General features: G+C 45.3%; 2 protein-coding genes and 1 long non-coding RNA gene across 3 annotated transcripts; all 3 read right to left on the reverse strand.

The window, feature by feature from the left end:
- Nucleotides 1-3,941: 3,941 nt before the first annotated feature.
- LOC311517204 lies at nt 3,942-8,995 on the reverse strand. The gene is made up of 2 exons (XR_014710636.1): nt 7,633-8,995; nt 3,942-5,865 (listed from the first exon to the last, which is right to left on the reverse strand). It is a non-coding gene; the product is annotated as an uncharacterized lncRNA (long non-coding RNA).
- Nucleotides 8,996-17,978: 8,983 nt separating this feature from the next.
- Nucleotides 17,979-18,612, reverse strand: LOC311514786 (histone H3.2). Its single transcript, XM_084617478.1, has one exon. It carries the CDS (start codon nt 18,591-18,593, stop codon nt 18,183-18,185), a length of 411 nt encoding a protein of 136 aa, XP_084473604.1. The 5' UTR covers nt 18,594-18,612; the 3' UTR covers nt 17,979-18,182.
- Nucleotides 18,613-19,564: 952 nt separating this feature from the next.
- On the reverse strand, nt 19,565-20,157 carry LOC311514825 (histone H2B 8). Its single transcript, XM_084617532.1, has one exon. The coding sequence runs from the start codon at nt 20,017-20,019 to the stop codon at nt 19,639-19,641; it is 381 nt and encodes a 126-aa protein (XP_084473658.1). The 5' UTR covers nt 20,020-20,157; the 3' UTR covers nt 19,565-19,638.
- Nucleotides 20,158-20,271: the final 114 nt, after the last annotated feature.

Genomic DNA, 20,271 nt, shown 5'->3' on the forward strand with positions numbered 1-20,271 from the left:
GAATGGTCCCTTCAAAATGGATGTTGATAAATTGGAGAGGGTTCAGAGAAGAACCACAAGAATGATTAAAGGATTGGAAAACATGTCTTATAGTTGAAAGACTCTTTAGCCTGTCAAAGACAAGGTTAAGAAGTGACTTGATAACTGTCTATTAATACCTAAATGGGGATCAGAAATGTGATAATAGAGAGTGCTTCAATCAGGAAGTTGATGAAACTAGACTAATTCAAACTAGAAGTAAGGTGCACATCTGTAACAGTAAAGGCAATTAGTCATTGGAACAACTTGACCAGGGTTTCAGTGGCTTCTCCATCACTGGAAAATTTTAAATCAAGATTGACTGATTGATATATTTTCCTAAACTGTATGCTGTAGTTCAAGCATAGCCAGGGCCGGCCCACAACATTTTGGCACCTGAAGCGGGGAGCCCTTTTCCCCTCGCTTGGGCCAAAACTTTGAAACTCTGGGTCCTACTGGCGCCCCTCCACAATCTGGCACCTGAGGCAGCCGCCTCAGTTCGCCTCATGGTAAGGCCAGCCCTGACTATTGAAACATAAATTATTACAGGGGAGTCATGTGGCATATAACATACAGGAGGTCAGACTAGACAGTCACAATGGTCACTTTTGGCTTTAAAGTCGATGAATCTGTGAGACACTTGACAATGGTTACTATTACAATTACCAGCATTGCAAAACCTAACTTTTAGGTATCCTGATGCCTAATGAGATTCACAGAAGCCAGCTGCTGAGTTGGGAACTGCCTAAACTAGCCAGTAGGAAATGCATAGGAGAAGGGTATGTCCTAAACCCTGCTTCTTCCAGAGAGTTAGTCTACAACTCCAGTCTGTAGGGAGGTTCCTCTCCACTTGAAATTCACAGACATGAACCCTTTCCTGGAGTTAGGCACCTAAACCACACCAGCCTTTTCTTATGAAAAATTGAGGTGGAGATGATGGTACTCTTCACCACCAGCAGGCCACTGGTTGGAGCATTCACTTGGGATGTGGGAAATGCAGACTGGAATTCGCACTCTGCCAGATTTGGATCAGGAATTAGAACCTCAGTCTCCCATATCCCAGGTGAATGTTATAACCACTTGCCTATCAGTGGAGAGCAGCATCACATCCTAGCTGTCCTTTGTGCAGATTGGTTCAATTCAGAGCATGTCTACTGGATTGGGCCACACAAGCAAAACAGGTGGCAGAATGCCTAATCTGTGAATCCTGCTGGGACTTAGGTATGAGCAGTTCAGTGACATCAGGATTTAGGTGGCTTTGTGCATGCCCACTGAGAAAAAAAATTAATCAGCATGGAGACTTTACCAGTAGAAATTTTGGCACCTCCTGGGTTAGACAGCTGCTGAAGAGGAATCTTGAAGAACTTAGTGGGACCTAAATATTGGATTTGGGAGTCTAAAGTTCCAGTCAGACATCAAAGTCCCTTTCTGGATCAAGCCCAAAATGAATTGCCCAGGCTCGCCCAGAAAGCCACCAGTCGAGCCAGAAATAAAACTCAGCTGTCCTGAGGCCTGGTCCAGTACACCACCACAGTGGTTAAGGATAAGAAAGCCCATTTCAGTCCTCATTGGCCTAATGAATCATAAGAATATTCAGCCTAAAAATAATCTTATCTATCGTTTACAGTCTTTTGCCCATAATGGATTGATTTAAAACAAGGTGATTTAAATCATCGAAGGCAAAGCTTTGATTTAAGTAATCAATTTTAATCAACTTTTCCATTTATACTTCAGTTATTATTGGCTGATATAACCATTACAACATGCTGATTGACAACTAAATAGAGCCCGTACACTAGACTTGGTACATCTTTTTGCTACATAGGAGGCTACACTATATAACTATATGCATTTATTTAAGCAATTATACAGCTTAATATTTTCAGATTCTTATTAATTGTGCACTTTTAGTGTGCTAGAAAACTGTGAATGATATATTGCTTATTTACTAGATAATTACTTTTCTGCTCATGTTTTGTGTTAAGCTGCAATAAGATGGTAACTGGAATTGAATTAAACACCCAAAACAGCAGATAAGATTTATTTTTATTAAATAAAATAGCTTAAAATGTTTTGGATACATAAATATTTCTTAACAAAACATGTTTCACATTTACAATTAAATGATTTATTACAAGGAGGATTAACTGCAGTCAGTGAATGTAGCTGATTATCTCAGATCAGCCTGGGAAAGTGTCAGGAGCTTAAATTCTTACTTGCCTAAGTCTCTTGAAAATGAGACCAGGGGTGACAGAATGTGGGGGGCGCGGGGTGGGGAAGAGGAGCAGAGGGAAGGGACAGTGCCCTCCAACTTTTTATCAGCTGTAGGGGTGAGTGATAGGGAGAAGGTCCAGAGAGGAGCAAGCGGGGGCGGGATCTTGGGGGGAAGGGGTGGTGCCGGAGCTGGGTCTCAGGGAGAGGGGTGGTGTGAGGATGGGGCCTTGGAGTGGAAGGGGCAATGCAAGGGCAGAGGCTCAGAGAGAAGGGGTGTTGCGGGGGCAGGACCTGGGGGGAGCTACAGCAAGGGAAGGGGCAGGGCCATCATTCAGGTATCTGTGGCCTCCCCCACTTTCAGGGTGCTTCCACTGCTCCTGAATGAGATAGTCTCCTAAGTTACTTAGGCTGCCTTTCAAACTTATTGATGTCATTCCCTTCCTCCTTGTATTTACTCATTTTAATCAGGTTTACTTTTAAAAATAAACAAACAAACAAACAAACAAAAAACCTTACTATAATTTAAATAGCAAAATAAAAAAATCTGATTTAAATTAAAACAAATATTGTATTTTTAAAAAAATCATCAATTTTTATCCACCCTGCTTTTGCCCAATGCAGCTATTGTAATATCCTTAATTTAGACCACAAAACTTTGTTAGCATGGTTAAAATTGCCCAGCATTTCCTGGTGCCCTTACAGACTTTAAGTGAATGTACATACTTACGTTCTGAAAACCAGGAACTAAAGACCTAAAGTAATGTATTAAACTGTGACACTCTATGGATGGTTTCACAGTGTATTGTAGGAGACCCTATCTGTCACATCTGGGGATCTTGGGCAGAAATACTATGAAACCAGCAACTCATGAAGGTAAACCAGTTCCAGCTGCACACGTTCCAGATATCTGTCCGAGGCCTTCATTGCAACATGTGTCAAGACATGGATTCAACTCAAAGCAATGCCCTGTATTGAATGTTTACATTAATGCAACTATCACCTGGCAAGAGAATGAAAAGCCAGGGCCTGAGACATATGTGTTGGCAGGGACTTGGCATCACTAGAAAGATTTCTTAAGGAGATCACACAAGCTGCTTGCATGAATTGGAGGAGTGAAGACAGCAAATGTGGTATCTAATAGTGGATGAATCCCCCAATGCCAAGTGGTGGTTTGAGAGTAAGCCCACAGTCACAGAATGGTGGTACTATATTGTCATGCAGACCTAGAATAATCAGCACTGAGCCCAGAACTTTCATGTGAGTAGGTCGTGTTCCTGGAGCTGTGTGAGAAGCTAACTCCAGTCCCTGGACTTGAGGATGAGAAAGCCAATAGTGGTCCAGAAGCAATTTGCTATTTCCCTTTAGAACCTGGTTACCCTGACTGGTGACAGATCCGTGGGCAATTAGTGTGATGTTGGCAAGTCAACTGTCGGTTCTGTAATGGTGGATGTTTACTAGGCAATTATTGCTGTGCTGTGAAGGTGGGCAATGTCCCTGAAATAATGTCAGACTTTCAGTAAATTATTATTTTTTTATTCATTTATTTCGTATTAATTAACAGGGGGTGGTAGAACGGGGAATCATAATTACTGTATTGAGCTGGTCCTATGCCATTTGTATTCATTTTAAATCTAAGACTTCAGTTAAAAATGTTCATTTAGATGTGAATGTTTTCAGTGTTATTCTTTGGAGCATACAAAGCAAAAGACTGTTGTCCAAACTTGTTTATTGAAAGTTTTTAACACAGATGGTCCATCTGCCAAAAACTAAAGTGCAAATGCAAGAAAGCAGAACAAGTTGAGGAACTAGCCAGAGATCCTCCCCCTTCCTGTCTTTCCCCTCCCAGCCCATGAATTTCTACTACTCTGCACAAACCTAATTGGCTGGGGAGAAGTCCCACTCAAATACACAGAATTAACTCTGAGGCAGGGAGGAATTGAGACAATAAGTGATGGGGTAAGGAGAGTGGGAAGGGGCGGGACAGGGCATGGCCAGGAAAATTGAAAAAGGAGACAATTTAGCAGGGCAGGAGGCTGGAGCCCTAAACTAGGGCAAAGCAAGAGCTGCTTGGAGGCGAGCCAGCTGCTGACAAAAGGGGACTCATGATAAACCCACAGCTGGAGTTGACAGGAGCTAAGACCACGTAACAGATCCTGAACTCATACCACACACCATTACCAGTCAAAAGCACACAGACAGCTTGGACTGACCCAAAGAGGGAAGGGGATTGCACTAGTTTGGCACAGAGCGTGTATGTGTGTCTAGCCAGGCATGGGGGGGCGGGGACTGTTTTGCTGTATGCTGTGCCAGGGGCAAGGGAGAGTGTATAAGCACTCCTAGGTATCCTGATCTGCGTCTTATCCTGGCTTTCCCTGGGTTAGGTAAAAGTGGGGTGCTTGTTAACTCTGACCCACTTAGGAGGAAGGGTTGGTATTTCTGCACAGGAGTATGGCTGGGGCCCCTTTCCCCAACCCTGGGAACCCTCCACCTGACAGGTGCAATTCCAAAACTATGCTAACCCTAAACAAAACAACCAACACTCAACAAACCTCAGAAACATAAATGGAAACAAAGTGCAAAAACCAGAAAATTAAAGTGTAATGTCAAACTTCATGGAATTACATGTTGTCACATGCCTGTTCTCTTTCCCCTGTGAAGGTACGGCACAACTGACCACGTGCACCTCCATTATACATGAAGTGGCTCAACCCCCTCCACCCGCCCCATGTTCTCAACAAGTTGCAGTACATGGCAGTGACTTGCTGTGACTGGCCCTGGGTTCAGAGGAATCCAGGATTGGAGACAAGCGTACCAAAGAGTCTCCCAGACATGCACTTCTGACTCTTTCTTTCATTTCCCAGTCTTTTCACCTCATCTCCCAATAATGCTGTAGAGAATCTGCCACCATTTTTTTCTTTCCACTCCAGCATCTTCCCTTTTGCATCCTGTTTTTTCAGGTCCAGTTCAAAAAGCTTGTTCAACCCAGTTCTCAAGTTTTGCTGGAATGCTCTGGAATGCTGTTCTGGCACTTTTTTGCAGACTCAGAGTATTCCAGTATTTCTGGTCCTGGGCCACGTATGTCCTTTCTGTCCCAGTCTGCAGAGCTGCCTCTGAGCCAGCAGTTTCTAATGCCAGGCCCAGGCAGGGAGCCCTCCGTAGCAGGAGAGCACAGAGGGAGCCAGGGATACTGCCACTAGGACTGGGCAGAGGAGCATGGGGACTGGAGTCACCAGGAACATAGGACAGAGCTGGAGCTGGATCTTGGTGATGTCAGGAACCAGATAGTGTAGACACCCAAACAACGGATCCCTTCATGGGAGCAGGAACCAGGAACAGGTAGTGGGAGGTGAGGATGGGAGGGACTCTCCAGGGAATCAATGCCTGCTCTCTTTTGCTCCCTCCCAGGGCTTCCCACTGCTCTGCTTTCCAGCACTTCTTTTTCAGGGCCGCCCACTGCCCCATGTTCTGGAACTTAGGACTTGGACACTGCTTTAACCAGCTGATAAATTCCTTTTGCGCATCCTGCAGCAGGTCATTCTGGATCTTTTTCTGCTGTTGCAAAGATTCAGCAGACTTTGTCTCACCATGAGGGGCCTCCTCAGAGAAAGTCTGTCCTTCCCTGGTTTGACAGACCTGGAAAGAAAGACAATGATACATTATTTTAATTTTAATTTTAATTTTATTTATTTATTTATGGTTTTTGTTCCAAGAAACAAGTGTCTACCCCTTCACTCTAAGTTACAGTGAAGCAGAAACTGGAACTACTATCTGCCCTTCCATTCCATTTCATCCTTACTCTTTTCTGTTTGCTGGCTGCTGTGTGCCAGGTTTCCTGTTTCTGAGCAAGGCAATGGCAAGTGACTCTTGTACGTTATATAGCACAATTAATCTGGCAAGGGCTTTTGGGGAGTGGGGGTGCTCTGCAGGGAAAGATAGCAAAACAAACCACTGGTAGAAATGTGTTTTACATTATTTCAGGTTGTGGTGTGACGATGCTCCCCACAGGTACCCAGAGTTGTGAAGCATCTCACTACCCCCTGCCCTTCACATGAGAAAGCCTTATCTGTGCCTGCCATAGATCATCTCCCGAACTCCACCAGCAACGGGTAACACAAGCACTCCCCCCTAGGTCTATGCAGGCCCTGCTTTCTCACTACAGGGTGGCAATAGTCACTCTCCAACCCGCAAGCCCTCTGAGTACCTTCCTGGAGTGTCTAGTCCTTGTTCCACTGGACACTCACAGTAGTCATAGATTTGCTGCTTCCAAAGAGACCGTAAATCCCAGCTTGCCCAGTTCCCTTCAGATCACCGCACTTAGATATGCTTATAGCAAAAACAACTAAAAATTTATTTAACAATGTACAGAGATTCAAGTGGAAACAAATGGTTACATATAAAGTAAAATAATAAGACACATTCTAGAACCAAGATTTACTTAACTTGATGTTTTCATGTCTTATAGACTAAGTCCTTCTAGCATTTTACAGCCAGGCTTGGCTGTGACCGTCTTTTCATAAGAAAGACACAGTTAGCTTTCATCCTGGGGGAAGGATCGAAGGTGTACCTCTACACGCCTACATATACCCTAACAATCCATTGTCTTTACTCATAAACAGGATCCCCTTCTGTTGTTTATTTCTTTCTGTAAATGTCTTCTCTTAAAGATTTTGCAATCTCTTGATTAGCATGTGTCTCAGTATGCAAACCAGCATCCATTGTGAGACATGTAATGCCAATACAGACATGACCAGACATAGATAAAAGCATCTAAGAGACTAACAAATTTAGATTTCCACTCTACATGGCTAAATTCAGTGCCTTGCATAATGACAGGTTTCAGAGTAGCAGCCATGTTAGTCTGTATTCACAAAAAGAAAAGGAGGACTTGTGGAGTAATTGGTTAGTCTCTAAGGTGCCATTAGTACTCCTTTTCTTTTTGCGAATACAGAATAACACGGCTGCTGCTCTGAAACCTGTCATAAAAGTATCTGTTACCTCCTGCTTGAAAGGAACTTGTTTAAGACATGTCACATATTGGTTACCTGCCTTAAGAACATAATTTTCAGCACAGAAACATAACTCTTTAAGTAGTATGCATACATACATTTTGCAAAAAGAAAAGTGATTATGATGACTAGCAGGCTACTGGCTCTAGAGAACTCACATCTCATCCTTCAGTGAATTACTAGGCATATATCTGACTTAAGGGATCCCTGTAAAACCCTTTTCATGGTTTTACTTGTATGAGAAGACACAGAGGTACAACAAACAGAGGTAGTGTTGTTATCTGCTTTTCATTCCCCTGTAGGGTTAGGTTGGGAGCGGGGGCATGCATGGCAGTTTATGTACTTATCCCTTGTATCCTCCTGCAAGACCTCAATGGAACTTCCATGGACGTACTTTGCAATCCTCTTCTGAAGCTTTTCTAGAGATGGCTGCCTTATTTCGTCCTCCATGATCAGGCACTTTCCCACACCACTCTGCAATAACTTGGCAGGCACCATTGAAGTAAACTGGCTTGTGGCATAGAGGCCTGGGCTGTTCAGAACTCGAGCAGCAGCTGTGGTCTCTGTGCCTTTGTTACCCTCAGGAGTGAGATATCAGCTAAATCATCACCAACTGTGGAAAACAGGTTTCAGAGTAGCAGCCGTGTTAGACTGTATCCTCAAAAAGAAAAGGAGGACTTGTGGCACCTTAGAGACTAACCAATTTATTTGAGCATGAGCTTTTGTGAGCTACAGCTCACTTCATCGGATGCAATAGTGCCCATACGTGGTGCCATTGCCCTGTACTCATACCTGTTGAAGGATCAACAGTGATCTGGATGCTCTGTATGACTCTGCTCTGTATAACCTGTATGCTCAAAAGGTCTGTTACACTCCCTGCCCCTCCCCCACCTTTTGTCTCCTCTCCCTCTTTGAATACCTGTGAAGTGGCTTTCCCCCTCCCCTTCCCTCCTGGAATGCTTGTGGGATGAACCGGCTGGTTGAAAGGCTGGAAGATCAGAAGAGCTCCCAGGTAGACAAGGCATCTGGGACTCTAATTAGGCAGCACTCACACCCCCAGTGCATGGTCACTGCATGGACACTGCCTGAGGTGCAGTGTGACCAATCGGACACGGCCAAGTCATCTCTAGTTGCAGGCCATGAGCAGTAGGTCCTTAAAAGGGGAAGGGGCCATATGCTTAGGAGTGCACTCACAAGCTTGTACCTCCCATGAAGGCCCTTTGCCCGGACCACCTGGCCAGTGGTTTGCTGCGTTGCATTCCATTGTGCCTCGGGAAGACTTACCTTCATACACTTACCTTGAAGAATCCTGACATCTCCAGTGCTGTGCCTGTCCTGGGAGCATTAGTATTCGGGTCTGACTGTGACACCCCCGACACACACTTCTTTTGAACTTAGTTATCAGTATAATAAACGTGATGCTTTCTGCCAAACTCTCGTGGGTCATTAGTTCTCCCTAAGCTTACTAGCTGGCCCAATTTCAGGTAACAATACCCATGGAAATATGGGTTGATATTTTATTGTTTCATGCAACAGAAAAATTCTGTCCTCATCTTTTTCCCCTTTGCTCCCTCTCCCTAATGGGCTATTCTGACGATGGCTGGGGCTGGAGAAGGATGGTGTGCAGAGGCACACCAAAGTTGAAGTGTCAATAAGCATGCCTTATTTAAAACTTTTATGGGAATAAGTCTGAAACTTAACTTTCTGTTTTCATTATGACGATACGTGTCTGTTTTATCTGTTGCTGCTGCCTTTGTGTCCTTGATGGGCACCCCCTCCTGTGGAATGCCTGACCCTGATGAGAAGGAGAAAGAAGTGCATCAGAGGGTGAATATGGCAGACAGAATGCAGAAGGAAAGAGTGGACAGGAGAAAGGTCCACGTGTCCCAGCAGGAAGAGGAGAGGGAGATGCACCAGGACATAATGGAACTTCTCAGACAGTGAACACAAATGCTGCAGATTCTTGTTGACCTAGAGGTCCACCAACCACAGCCTCACCACCCTCTGCAGTCACTGGAGTACACCAGCTTAGCAGGTCCCGATACCCCTCAACATTCCACTTCGCATCATAGGCTGCATCCCTACCCCTACTGCCCTATGCTAAGGGACAGACCAGAACAACCACAGCTTCATATACGCTGACTTGGGAGACCCACAGCTGATATATGTGTAGCCAAAATGGACTGAAATAGACAGGAATGTTTCCACCTTTCTAATTTTAAAGTTCTATTCCATTAATTTATTGTAGAAGTTGGTATTGTACTGCTTTATTTTTAATTGCACTTTTTCTTTGCATTGTTTTTGGTATGCAATACATTTCTATTTTTTTTTTTTTACATAAATTCAACTTCATTACGTCACAACATATGCTGCAGAATGCTTAGCACCACTCCATGCTCCCATTACTTGTAATCTTACAGGACCACAGAACTCATAGGTTCAGTGCAACATGCAGTATAATAATTATAAATGTACAGCAAACATCATATAATCTATAGGTTCATTAAAAGACTGTGTAATATTCATAAATGTACACGCAGCACTACACAATTCCTAACAGTCCCCAAAACCTCAGGGCCAGCTTAAGCACACTCTGCCATAGCACATTAATGTGGCTGACCATTAAAGTGCTCTTTCAAGGTCTCCCTCAGCCTCATAGCTCCGTGTTGAGCTCTTGTAATGGCCCTTGTGTCTGGCTGTTCCAAGTCAGCAGACAGCCGCTCCACCTCCGCCCTGGAGGCAACCCTTCCCCCTCTGCCTCATAGATATCATGAAGGACACAACAGGCAGTTATAAGCACTGTGATATTTTTCTCACTGCATTCCAATCTTCTGTGTAAACACTGCCAGAGTCTTTCAGACTTGCAAAAGCACGTTCGCCCGCCATTCTGCATCTACTGAGCTAGTAGTTGAATCTTTCCTTGGTGCTGGTGAGATGGCTGGTTTATGGCTTCATGAGGCAGGGGAGCAAGGGGTATGCTGAGGCCTTCAGGATCACTATGGGCAGGGCAATGTTACCAGTGAAAGGTGCCTGTCAGGAAAGAATGTTTCAGCTTTTAGCTTTCTGAACTGTCCTGCTTTCCTGAAGATGTGAGCATCATACACCTTCACTGATCAACCCACACTGATGTCAATGAAATGTCCCCAGTGATCCACCAACATTTGCATAACCATAAAAAGTAGCCCTTTCTATTGATGTACTCTCTGGTGAGATGGGCTGCTGCCAGAATAGGGATGTATGCGCCGTACATCACCCCACCACAAAACCGAACACCCTCGCCCGCCCCTACCCTACCCCTTTATGAGCCCTGCCCGCTGCCTTGCCCTTTCTCCAAGGCTCCGCCTCCACTCACTCCATCCCCCCCTCTGTCACTTGCTCTCCCCCACCCTCAGTCACTCGCTTATTTTCACCAGGCTGGAGCAGGGGGTTGGGGTGTGGGAGGGGGTGAGGACATTGGCTGGGGGGTGCTCTGGGTTGGGGCCAGGGATGAGGGGTTTGGGGTGCAAGAGGGGGCTCCAGGCTGGGGGGGTGGGGCAGAGGTGTTCGGAGTATGGGAGGGGGGCTCTGGGATGAGGCAGGAGGTTGGGGTGTGGGACGGAGTACGGCCTCTGGCCTGGGTGAGGTGAGGGATCTGGGGTGGTGCCAGAAATGAGGGGTTCTGCATGTGGGAGGGGGATCTGGGCTGGGGCAAGGGGTTGGGGCACAGGAGGGGGTTTGGGGTGCAGGCTTTTGGAGGGAGTTTGGGTGCAGAAGGGGGCTCAGGGATGGGGCAGCGGCCACAGGTGGGGGTTCAGGGTGCTGACCTGGGGCAGAGCGGGGAGGGGCCTGGGGTGGAGTGGGGGTAGCGTGCGGTCAGGGCTGTGGGCAGAAAAGGTGGGAGAGGGAGCTAGCCTCCCCCAGGGAAGCTTCATCCTCCATCCATGACCATTCACATCTCCACTGAAAGTGCAGCTCTCGTTCTGGTTTCCCTGCACTGGAGGGCTGTGATGAGCTCGGCAAACAGATCCAGGAATATGGCCTTTCATATCTGCAAGTCCCACAGCCACTGCTTGGCGTGCTAAACCTGCATTATGACATGATCTTCACCATCAGTGCTCATTTCTCAGGCCCAGAAGCAGTATTCAGCAATCCACAGCTGCTATATGAATGCCACCAACAACCTTGAAATGGTTTTCATTATGTCTCATAGCAATCTGTCCTCAAATAAATCATCATGTCCCCCGTTATTGCAGTTCTTGCTCTAGCCCTGCAAATACCAAAGGATTGTGCTTCCTGTATTTGCAATGTTCAGGACAATAGTGCAGCACTCTTCAGGCTCCATAGGTGCCAACTCCATGGGTGCTCCAGGGCTGGAGTACCCACAGGAAAAAAATATAGTGGGTGCTCAGCACCCACCAGCCAACTATTGATCAGCTGTTCGGTGGACCCCATCGATCAGCTCCTCCCACCCACCAGCGCCTCCGCCCAGTGGCGCTGAAACAAGAGGGGCCAGGGGGCCAAGGCCTTCTCACTTTTTGAAAGTAGACAGACCTGGCCCATCCACCTTTCGCCAGGATCGCCCTGCCCCTTTCCCCTCCTCTTCCCCCTGAGGTCCCACCCCTGGCCAGGTCAGCAGCTAGTGGATCCCAGAAGGGGAGCCTGGGCAGTTGTGGGAGCCACATGCAACACAACCCCCCTCCCACCTGGGGTGGGCAGGGGTGGCCAAAAGCAGCCCCCTGCCCATGTCCCCGCCCCCTGGGCCCTCCGCCCGGCCCAAGGCAGGTGAAGATGTGGGTCCATAACTCCACGCCGGCTCCCCACAGCTTCCTGCGTGGTGGCTCTTACCCCAACCCAGCTCCAGCCAAGGGGCAGGGCCTTGGAGCCACAGCCCGGCCATGATAAGAAGCGCATGGGCAGCTGTGGAGAGCCACAGTGGACCCTCCAATTGCCCTGGGTGAGGGGCCTGAGAGTAGCCCCCGGCCAGTATCCCCGCCCTCCGGGTCCTCCGCCTAGGCCAAGTGGAGGGTCCACGCTGTGGCTCCCCACATCTGCCCACATGGCTCTTATCATGGCCGGGCTGTGGTCAGGGTAAGAGTTTCTGACCAGCCACTCCACTCATATATGTGCAGTTCACTCACCACAAGCCTGAGTACTACAGTGGCGTACATAGCTGGCTTCCCACCTGCAGCTTCGAATAAAACCTCTTTTTGCTCCTTGGGAACCTCAAGAAATGTTATGTCCTCCAAAATGTGGCATGCTGGAATTGATAGAGGAGGCTTAGGCAAACTTGACAACCACCCTCCAACAAAGCCCAAACTGGCTTGCAATTTTTAGGAGAAAGTGGCTTTGATTTTTGACTTTTGACTTCTGTCTGCCTCTTTCACTGCAATTAACCTGGCTTTGTCCAGGGAGATTCTGTGTTCTGAAGTGTTCCTCTAACAATATAATGAAGTTTCACAAAGTAGCATTTCTTTATGCCTTGAAATACCAAAAGGAATTGTTCTGTGCTGAGGCACTGAGACACTTGAGGTATTAACCTTCAGTGTCTTGTCCACTTCCAGTTCCACTGACCTCGAAAGACTGGACATCTTGACCACATTACAGTAGAAGCATCGGTCATCACAACACCATCATGGTGCCTTCCAAAGGGAAGTGTTTTTGAGATGAACTTATGGTTGATATTCTGGACAGAGCCAACAAGCAGGTTCAATATCAAGGAGAGAGAGACTTATAGCAAGTGGAAAGGCAAGATGAGAAGCAAGCAGAAAGGCTCAGGCTAGACGCAAAGCTAGAGGACAGGATTTCAGTGTGGGAGCAGACACTTGCTTTGCAGTTCCTGGAAGAAGAACAGCAATTAAGGGAGGAAGATAGATCACAGCAGAAAGAACTGTTTGAGGAGCTGCTTTCATTAATGGCTGCAAGACTGCAGTCTCTAGGCTCCTGCAATGCTGGCCCCACAGCCTGAGTCCCCTCCGTGGTACAATGTGCAACAGACAAGGACCAGTTTGGACAATTCCATGGCTTGGTGGACCAGGCAATTGAGCCCTATCAGGGGGTGGACAGGCCAAATGTATCTCCTGCAGACCACCATGCTGAACCCCTTCTCCCCACACCCTGTGATGCCTCTATCCCCCACACCCAGTGACCATCGCACAGCAAATATGTAACAAAGGGAAAGAAGAACCGGAGGAAGGACAGGGGGATACACCACAATAGAGGGTTTCCTTCTTGGAAATTTTCTCACTGCTTGCACTTGTTCACACTTTGTTCACGGTTTTGTTTGTTAAGGAAAAGTTAGCACATGTGACTCCATTTTGGTTTGGGGCCCACCATTGTTTAAATGCCAGCACATCATACACCAGGAGGAGTAATCCTTAGATATTGAATCTATATTGAGATTAAAGAGAGCAAACTATTGGCACACAATTCCCATAAGTGGCCTCAGCGTAGTCTGGAAACCCCATATTCTCAAAACCAGCAGCTACTTCAAGAATATCTTTTATGTCCACCACTTGGTGGTAAACCACCCACCTGATTACCTCAGAAACCTCCAGCACCACTTTGCCTGTAGGTAACTTTCCAACACCAAGCTGGTTGGCATCAGACCTGTAGCAGTTTGGGTAGCCAGCTTCCAGATGGTTATAGTAACGTGCTTCTGGGCCAGCATGGCCACCCTCAGGCATGTCCCTTAACGCTGGAGGGTCGGGACAAGATGCTCGCAAAGCTCCAGAAAAGTTGCTCTCTTCATACAAAGTTCTGGACCTGCCGTAGGTCCCATCCGTCCGTGCTTGTGCCCCTGCTCCAGAAGTGCTGATCTACATAGGGGGCATCAGTAGCTTTACTGAATGTCATGAGCAGCGTCACCCAGTGAGAGTCTGCCATATCTGTGTCCGCCTCCTCCTCCATCATTAGCCTTGTCTGGTGTCTTTTGGTGGGTCAGAAAATGCTGCTGGAATGTCCACCAACTTTGCCTATGATGTAGGCATGCCCAGACATGAACAGGCAGGCATATTACACCTATGTCTGACCTGCTTCTTCTTATTTCATCATGGGAGGAGGGGGGTGGGGGAAAGTGTGTGGCTGGGATGATTTAACTGGGAATTGGTCCAGCTTCGAGCAGGGGGTTGGACTAGATGACCTTCTGGGGTCCCTTCCAACCCTGGTATTCTATGATTCTATGATCTCTGCCAAAAGCTAAGAACTAGCTGATTGGCATAGTTACTGTGAGACATTTGTATGGAAACTATGTTAAGAGATATGTAAAATGTGGAATACTATGTTCCTAAGCTGCTGCAGGTGAAGCATGTCACCTGAGGCAGGCGGGGCTCAAATACCTCAATCAAGAGTGAGAACAATCAACATCATTCCAGCCCTGTGTTTACTGGACCAGATGCAGGCCTGATCGTTTATAAAGACAAAAGAACCACAAGAAAAGACTCGGAATAGGGCACCACCAGGGCTGATCTGAAATGAAGTTAATGGACTACCTGATTATGAAAAGAAACAAAATTTCTGGGACTATATAGGAGAAGAAGAAAAGGTGCAAGATGTTATCCATTATGCACTTGGCACTCTGCCATCAGGAGTGTCTACTGAAAAGTGAAAAGAACAGAAGTACTTGGATCCCAGCTATCTTGACTGAAGGAGCACTGAAAGGATTAGCAATTACCTGAGAAATGCCTTCTTACACTGGAAATGAACTTAATAAGCATAGGTTCTAGATTGTATTTTATTTTTTTCTTTTCTCTGTAGCCTGGTGTTTCCAATCCTTTTACTTATGTCTATTTTGGATCTTTTTCTTAAACTGAGTTAAATAAACATATATTTAGATTTACTATATACAGGTCCAAGTGCCTTGCACGAAAGAGAGTGTTGAACTGAAGGGTTTCAGAGTAACAGCAGTGTTAGTCTGTATTCGCAAAAAGAAAAGGAGTACTTGTGGCACCTTAGAGACTAACCAATTTATTTGAGCATGAGCTTTCGTGAGCTACAGCTCACTTCATCGGATGCATCCGATGAAGTGAGCTGTAGCTCACGAAAGCTTATGCTCAAATAAATTGGTTAGTCTCTAAGGTGCCACAAGTACTCCTTTTCTTTTTGAACTGAAGGGAGAGTGGTGAGCTGGGGTACACAGAGACAGCAGACCCCTGTACATTGAGGGTGTCCAGAAGAAAAGGGATTGGGCACTGGAGTGTAACAAGGTGGAATGTGCTAATTGCTAGCCTGCTGCAGAGTGAAGAGGAAAAGAGCCGGGTTCACACACAGAGCCCAGGGAGCGGAGTGCTTATGCTCCCATAGGCTCATTCGGCCAGCCGAGATGGAAGGATTTTTCCCTTGAGCTCAGGCAAGGCTCTCTCTCACTGTAACTAGGTGGTAGTGATTCATCCTGTACATTTCGGTTAACCCCTGAAGTGTCACAGTGCCCAAAAGTCCGCTAATGTTTTTATAGATATATTTTCGCACTGTGAATGTGTCATTTACAAGAATCTCTCTCTCTGTCGAAAACAATCAAATCTCCTAAAACCAGCAGATACTCAAGAGCGGGGATGGGGGGGCAGGGGGAGAGCAAGGGGGGACACGTTATTCATATATTCAGAAGTGACAGAAAAAACTGTCAAGACAATGGAACACCGGACAAAGACTGGACTTTGGATTTGGATTTTTTGTATTTTTCAGAATAGCCCGCTCCGATTAAACTTTAGAAATGGCGGGCGGCGGTAACACACAGACTGCAGTGAAAGGAAGATGGTGTGTCAGGAAATCTGATTGGTCCGATTTTGCTGCAGAGTGCTCACTCCTGAAACAGCGGAGCATTAAACCACCCCCCCCCCGCTCAAAAAAATAATAAAAAAAAAAACAACAAGTAGCAACAGCCAATGTAAAGGTCAACAAAGATTGTTACGCTGGTAGAAATTGATCTTCCTTTTGTGCGTGTATATATATATATATGTTTACTCCAAGAAATCTCCCACGGCACTTTATCAATCGATTTGAGCATAGTGTATATGCAGTTAAAACAAGTCTGTTGCTAAAGCTAGGGCGGGTCATAATCTCAAATAGCAACACGAATAAGACAGACATCACTTTTTAAAAGTGTATTTTACAGACTATAGCTAATTGTTCTACTAGAGGAAGCACGAAAATATGCTGGGAATTTCAAGTGACCACCCTGTAGAATTGTGTTCTTAGAAGATCAACCGGAAATGGGGAAGGGTATGGGGGGGTGTAACAGAAAATGTGTCTTGAAAGCCGTTCTTGTTATAGTAATATATTTAACGCAACCCCCAAGGCTAAGGGGATATGTGAGTTTCCATTGAAATTATAACTGTAGACTTGATATTGATTTTCGAACTACTAAATGGGGCATTGTTTTCTCTGAAATCTATCTTTGGGTTTATTGCATGCCTTGGGAAATCTCAGCCCAGCTGTATACAGAATGGAGGCGAGGGAGGGAATTGTGCCAAAAATGACCATCTTTCCCCCAGGTCAGACTTCGGGGGATACGGGTAGCTTCATGGAGCGCGACCGTGATTATTTTGTATTTTCACATCTGGTGGTCTAGGTAAAGAGTTTGGGAAAAGACCCGGCAAAGTACCACAGCAGAGTGCAGACTGAGGGATAACATCCTGGCTCACCGTAGGGGCATGAAGCGTATCTCGTGACAGATCTAGCGAGAGATCAGCGATGGTTTTCTCGGACCTATGCTGAAGCTGAACTCGCCAAGCAAAAGACTGATGGACATGGATTTGGGCTGTGCTCTGAAAGGGCAGGAGGATATTTCATATGGATTTGATGGTCAAATCCACATTATGAATAACATATTTGCAACACAAATGCTCTTTCCGGAATCACTCAAACATCCACCAGAAGAGCTGACTCTCTATTTTTAACCTATCAACTATTTTGTAAAAGCCACAGAATATACTGAAATTTAGAGGGAATCACCTAATATGAAAAAGCTGCCAATAACTACAATATTAGGCAAAACATTTAGATTTTACTTTTGGCTCATTCACACAGTGTGGCTTCAGATAAAAAATAAGCCATGTTTTTGTTTGGTTTTAAAAGAATATGAAATACCCGTTATATTTTACAATTCATATACTTTTCATGAGGACAGGGCCAGGGATGTATTTCTTATAAAATATACACATATTGTCTTACAAAAAGTTACTACCATTTATTTCTAAGTGCTAAATTCGAAAGAAATTAAAAGCTGAAGAAGACTGTCATCTAACATCGTTAATTATATTCTGTAGATATAGAACTGGTCAGGTAGAAAACCAGTAACCCAAAGGTATTTTTAAGGTGGGTTCTAAGACATACCCGTCATTTTTGCTCTGAAAGATAATATTTTATTCATTGCGGCTCAGCGTGTGTATGGGAATCGGGGAAAGTGAAAAATTCAGGCTTTGAAAAGTAATCATGATTTCAAGCGGGGGTCTGAAGAGGGATAGATACTGCAAGCAGCGAGTCATTAGTACAGTCATTTTGTGCTTCTAACTCTTGGCTTTGTGGGGCTGAGTTAGCTAACTGAAATGTGGAAAGTTAAAAAAAAAAAACTGGTGGGTGTTAGATTTTATTTATGATTATTTTACTTACCAACAGAGTTCTTCTCCTGAAAATGTGAGCGGCCATCAAAGTAACCCGCAAGTTTTAACTGATTCTTCCTTCCATCCTGTCAAAAAAATGTTAACCGTCTTTCTAGCGCAACTTAAACCAAATTAAACATTTATTAATTAATTTAAAAGGTCTGTTAGTACTAGACATTTCTTTCTGTAAACGAAACATGCAACTAAATTGTCTACTCCTTACTAGACCGCAATCTTTTTGGTACTCTTACTGTTCGTACAATCCATTGAAATATTAAAGCAGAAATACAGCTCCTTTCAGTGTAAATGTGGTGGCTCTTAAAAGAGCCTTTTGGGTTTTTTTTAGTTGGTTGCATGAACTCCTATTAGAAATTTAAGCTCTCTCCCCGCGGATACGGCGGGCCAACTGGATGTCCTTGGGCATAATGGTGACTCTTTTGGCATGAATAGCACACAGGTTGGTATCCTCGAAGAGACCAACTAGATATGCCTCACTAGCCTCCTGCAGGGCCATAACAGCCGAACTCTGGAAGCGCAAGTCGGTCTTGAAGTCCTGGGCGATTTCACGCACCAGGCGCTGGAAGGGCAGCTTGCGGATGAGCAGCTCAGTAGATTTCTGGTAGCGGCGGATCTCTCGCAGGGCCACGGTGCCGGGTCGATAGCGATGAGGTTTTTTCACTCCTCCAGTCGCAGGAGCACTTTTACGGGCAGCTTTAGTAGCCAACTGTTTACGGGGAGCTTTACCCCCAGTAGATTTGCGAGCTGTTTGCTTTGTCCTAGCCATTCTCACTAACAACGAAAACCTGCTTTCAGACAAGGAAAACAACACCCGCTGGAGTAAAACCCTGAATATATAACCAAAGTTTTCCTCCTGATTGGCTAGCGAAAAAGACAAACTCCATTGGACAATTTTAAATATTTGAAAAGCCCGCGCTCTGCCGGGAGGGAAATAATTGACCCTTCCCGCCTTTTCTGCCCTCCGGTAGTGCCTATACTGCCTCCGCCTCCCGCACCCTCCATGATCTGATTTCACAGAGCACTCGCTCCCTCTGGCACACATAGCCTCGATTACGCTCTCCTAGTAATTTAATAAAGCCCTATTTTAATACCTGCTGATTTTTCTCTTTAAATCCTTCGCTCACCGCTTGAAAGCGACAGATTTGTGATATGGGATTCTGAATACCTCCCTCCTCCTTACAACACGCCCCCCCCCCCCAAACTGCGACCGCGAAGAAGGAAATTCATACCACATATGCCTAAAGTTTGGTAGGGAATTCTATTTTATATTGCACTTTGGGGTTATCTAGAGGGTGACAAATAACCTACAACCCTTCTCCTCCCATCACCCACAAAATAAGCAACATGATTTTTTATTAACGATTAAGAGCAAATAGAAATAGTTTTAATATAGTATAGTTAAGTTATTGTCCTGTGAAGTGTTTTACTTTCCTGAAAACCAAGATGTATGAGAGATTGGCTAAGTAAAAATTCAACTACGTGCTTAGATTACTAAACATACAAGCTACCACGTTCATGTTTTATTAGAATGCCTCCAAGCATATAAGTAAGAGTTGAAGGAGAACCTTTGATCGAAATAAAGATTTCAGACGTCGCAAGTAAGAATCGAAATTTAAATGTTTAGTATACATTTCCTAGCAAATCAGGATATAATCTAGATTTTTTAAAAAACGTATTTCCTGTAAGGTAACATTTTTAGAACAATCACTTACCCTAGTCAGGGAAAACAAGAAACAGTGTTATGAGCTCTTTTATTGAAAATGTGGGTGGCTCTTAAAAGAGCCTTTGGGTTTTATGTTCTTTGATACAATCTACTTAGAGCTAGTGTACTTGGTAACAGCCTTAGTACCCTCAGACACCGCGTGTTTGGCTAACTCGCCCGGCAGCAGCAGTCTTACAGCGGTCTGAATCTCCCGGGAAGTGATAGTCGAGCGCTTGTTGTAATGCGCCAGACGAGATGCCTCCCCTGCGATACGCTCGAAAATATCATTCACAAAGGAGTTCATGATCCCCATAGCCTTTGAAGAAATACCAGTGTCTGGGTGAACTTGTTTCAGCACTTTGTACACGTAGATTGAGTAGCTTTCCTTCCTAGTCTTTCTACGCTTCTTATCTCCTTTCTTCTGGGTCTTAGTGACAGCCTTCTTAGACCCCTTCTTAGGAGCTGGAGCAGATTTCGCTGGCTCGGGCATATTGAGATTTGTTGCTTTCTCTAAATGACAAAAACAACGTACATATAATGGCGGCCACCCCCCTTATTTATAGGGGCCTTATGCAAATGAGGCGCTTGTAATCTTTCATTTTTTATTGGGCCTTAGGTAAAGGAGACGTCACACAAGATAAATCCTACATCCAATTGGTCAAAATAAAATCCTCGCCACCATTGGTTGGAAATACAATGCAAATTTTCAGCCAATCGTGAATCAGTTTCTGTGCCACAAAGA

The sequence above is a fragment of the Lepidochelys olivacea genome, assembly GCF_965140295.1.
Source record: "Lepidochelys olivacea isolate rLepOli2 genome assembly, chromosome: 1".
Classification (NCBI taxonomy): domain Eukaryota; kingdom Metazoa; phylum Chordata; order Testudines; family Cheloniidae; genus Lepidochelys; species Lepidochelys olivacea.

What these genes read in the sequence shown, in the direction of transcription:
- LOC311514786 (XM_084617478.1), bottom strand. Translation starts at nt 18,593, where the DNA reads ATGGCTAGGACAAAGCAAACAGCTCGCAAATCTACTGGGGGTAAAGCT.
- LOC311514825 (XM_084617532.1), bottom strand. Translation starts at nt 20,019, where the DNA reads ATGCCCGAGCCAGCGAAATCTGCTCCAGCTCCTAAGAAGGGGTCTAAG.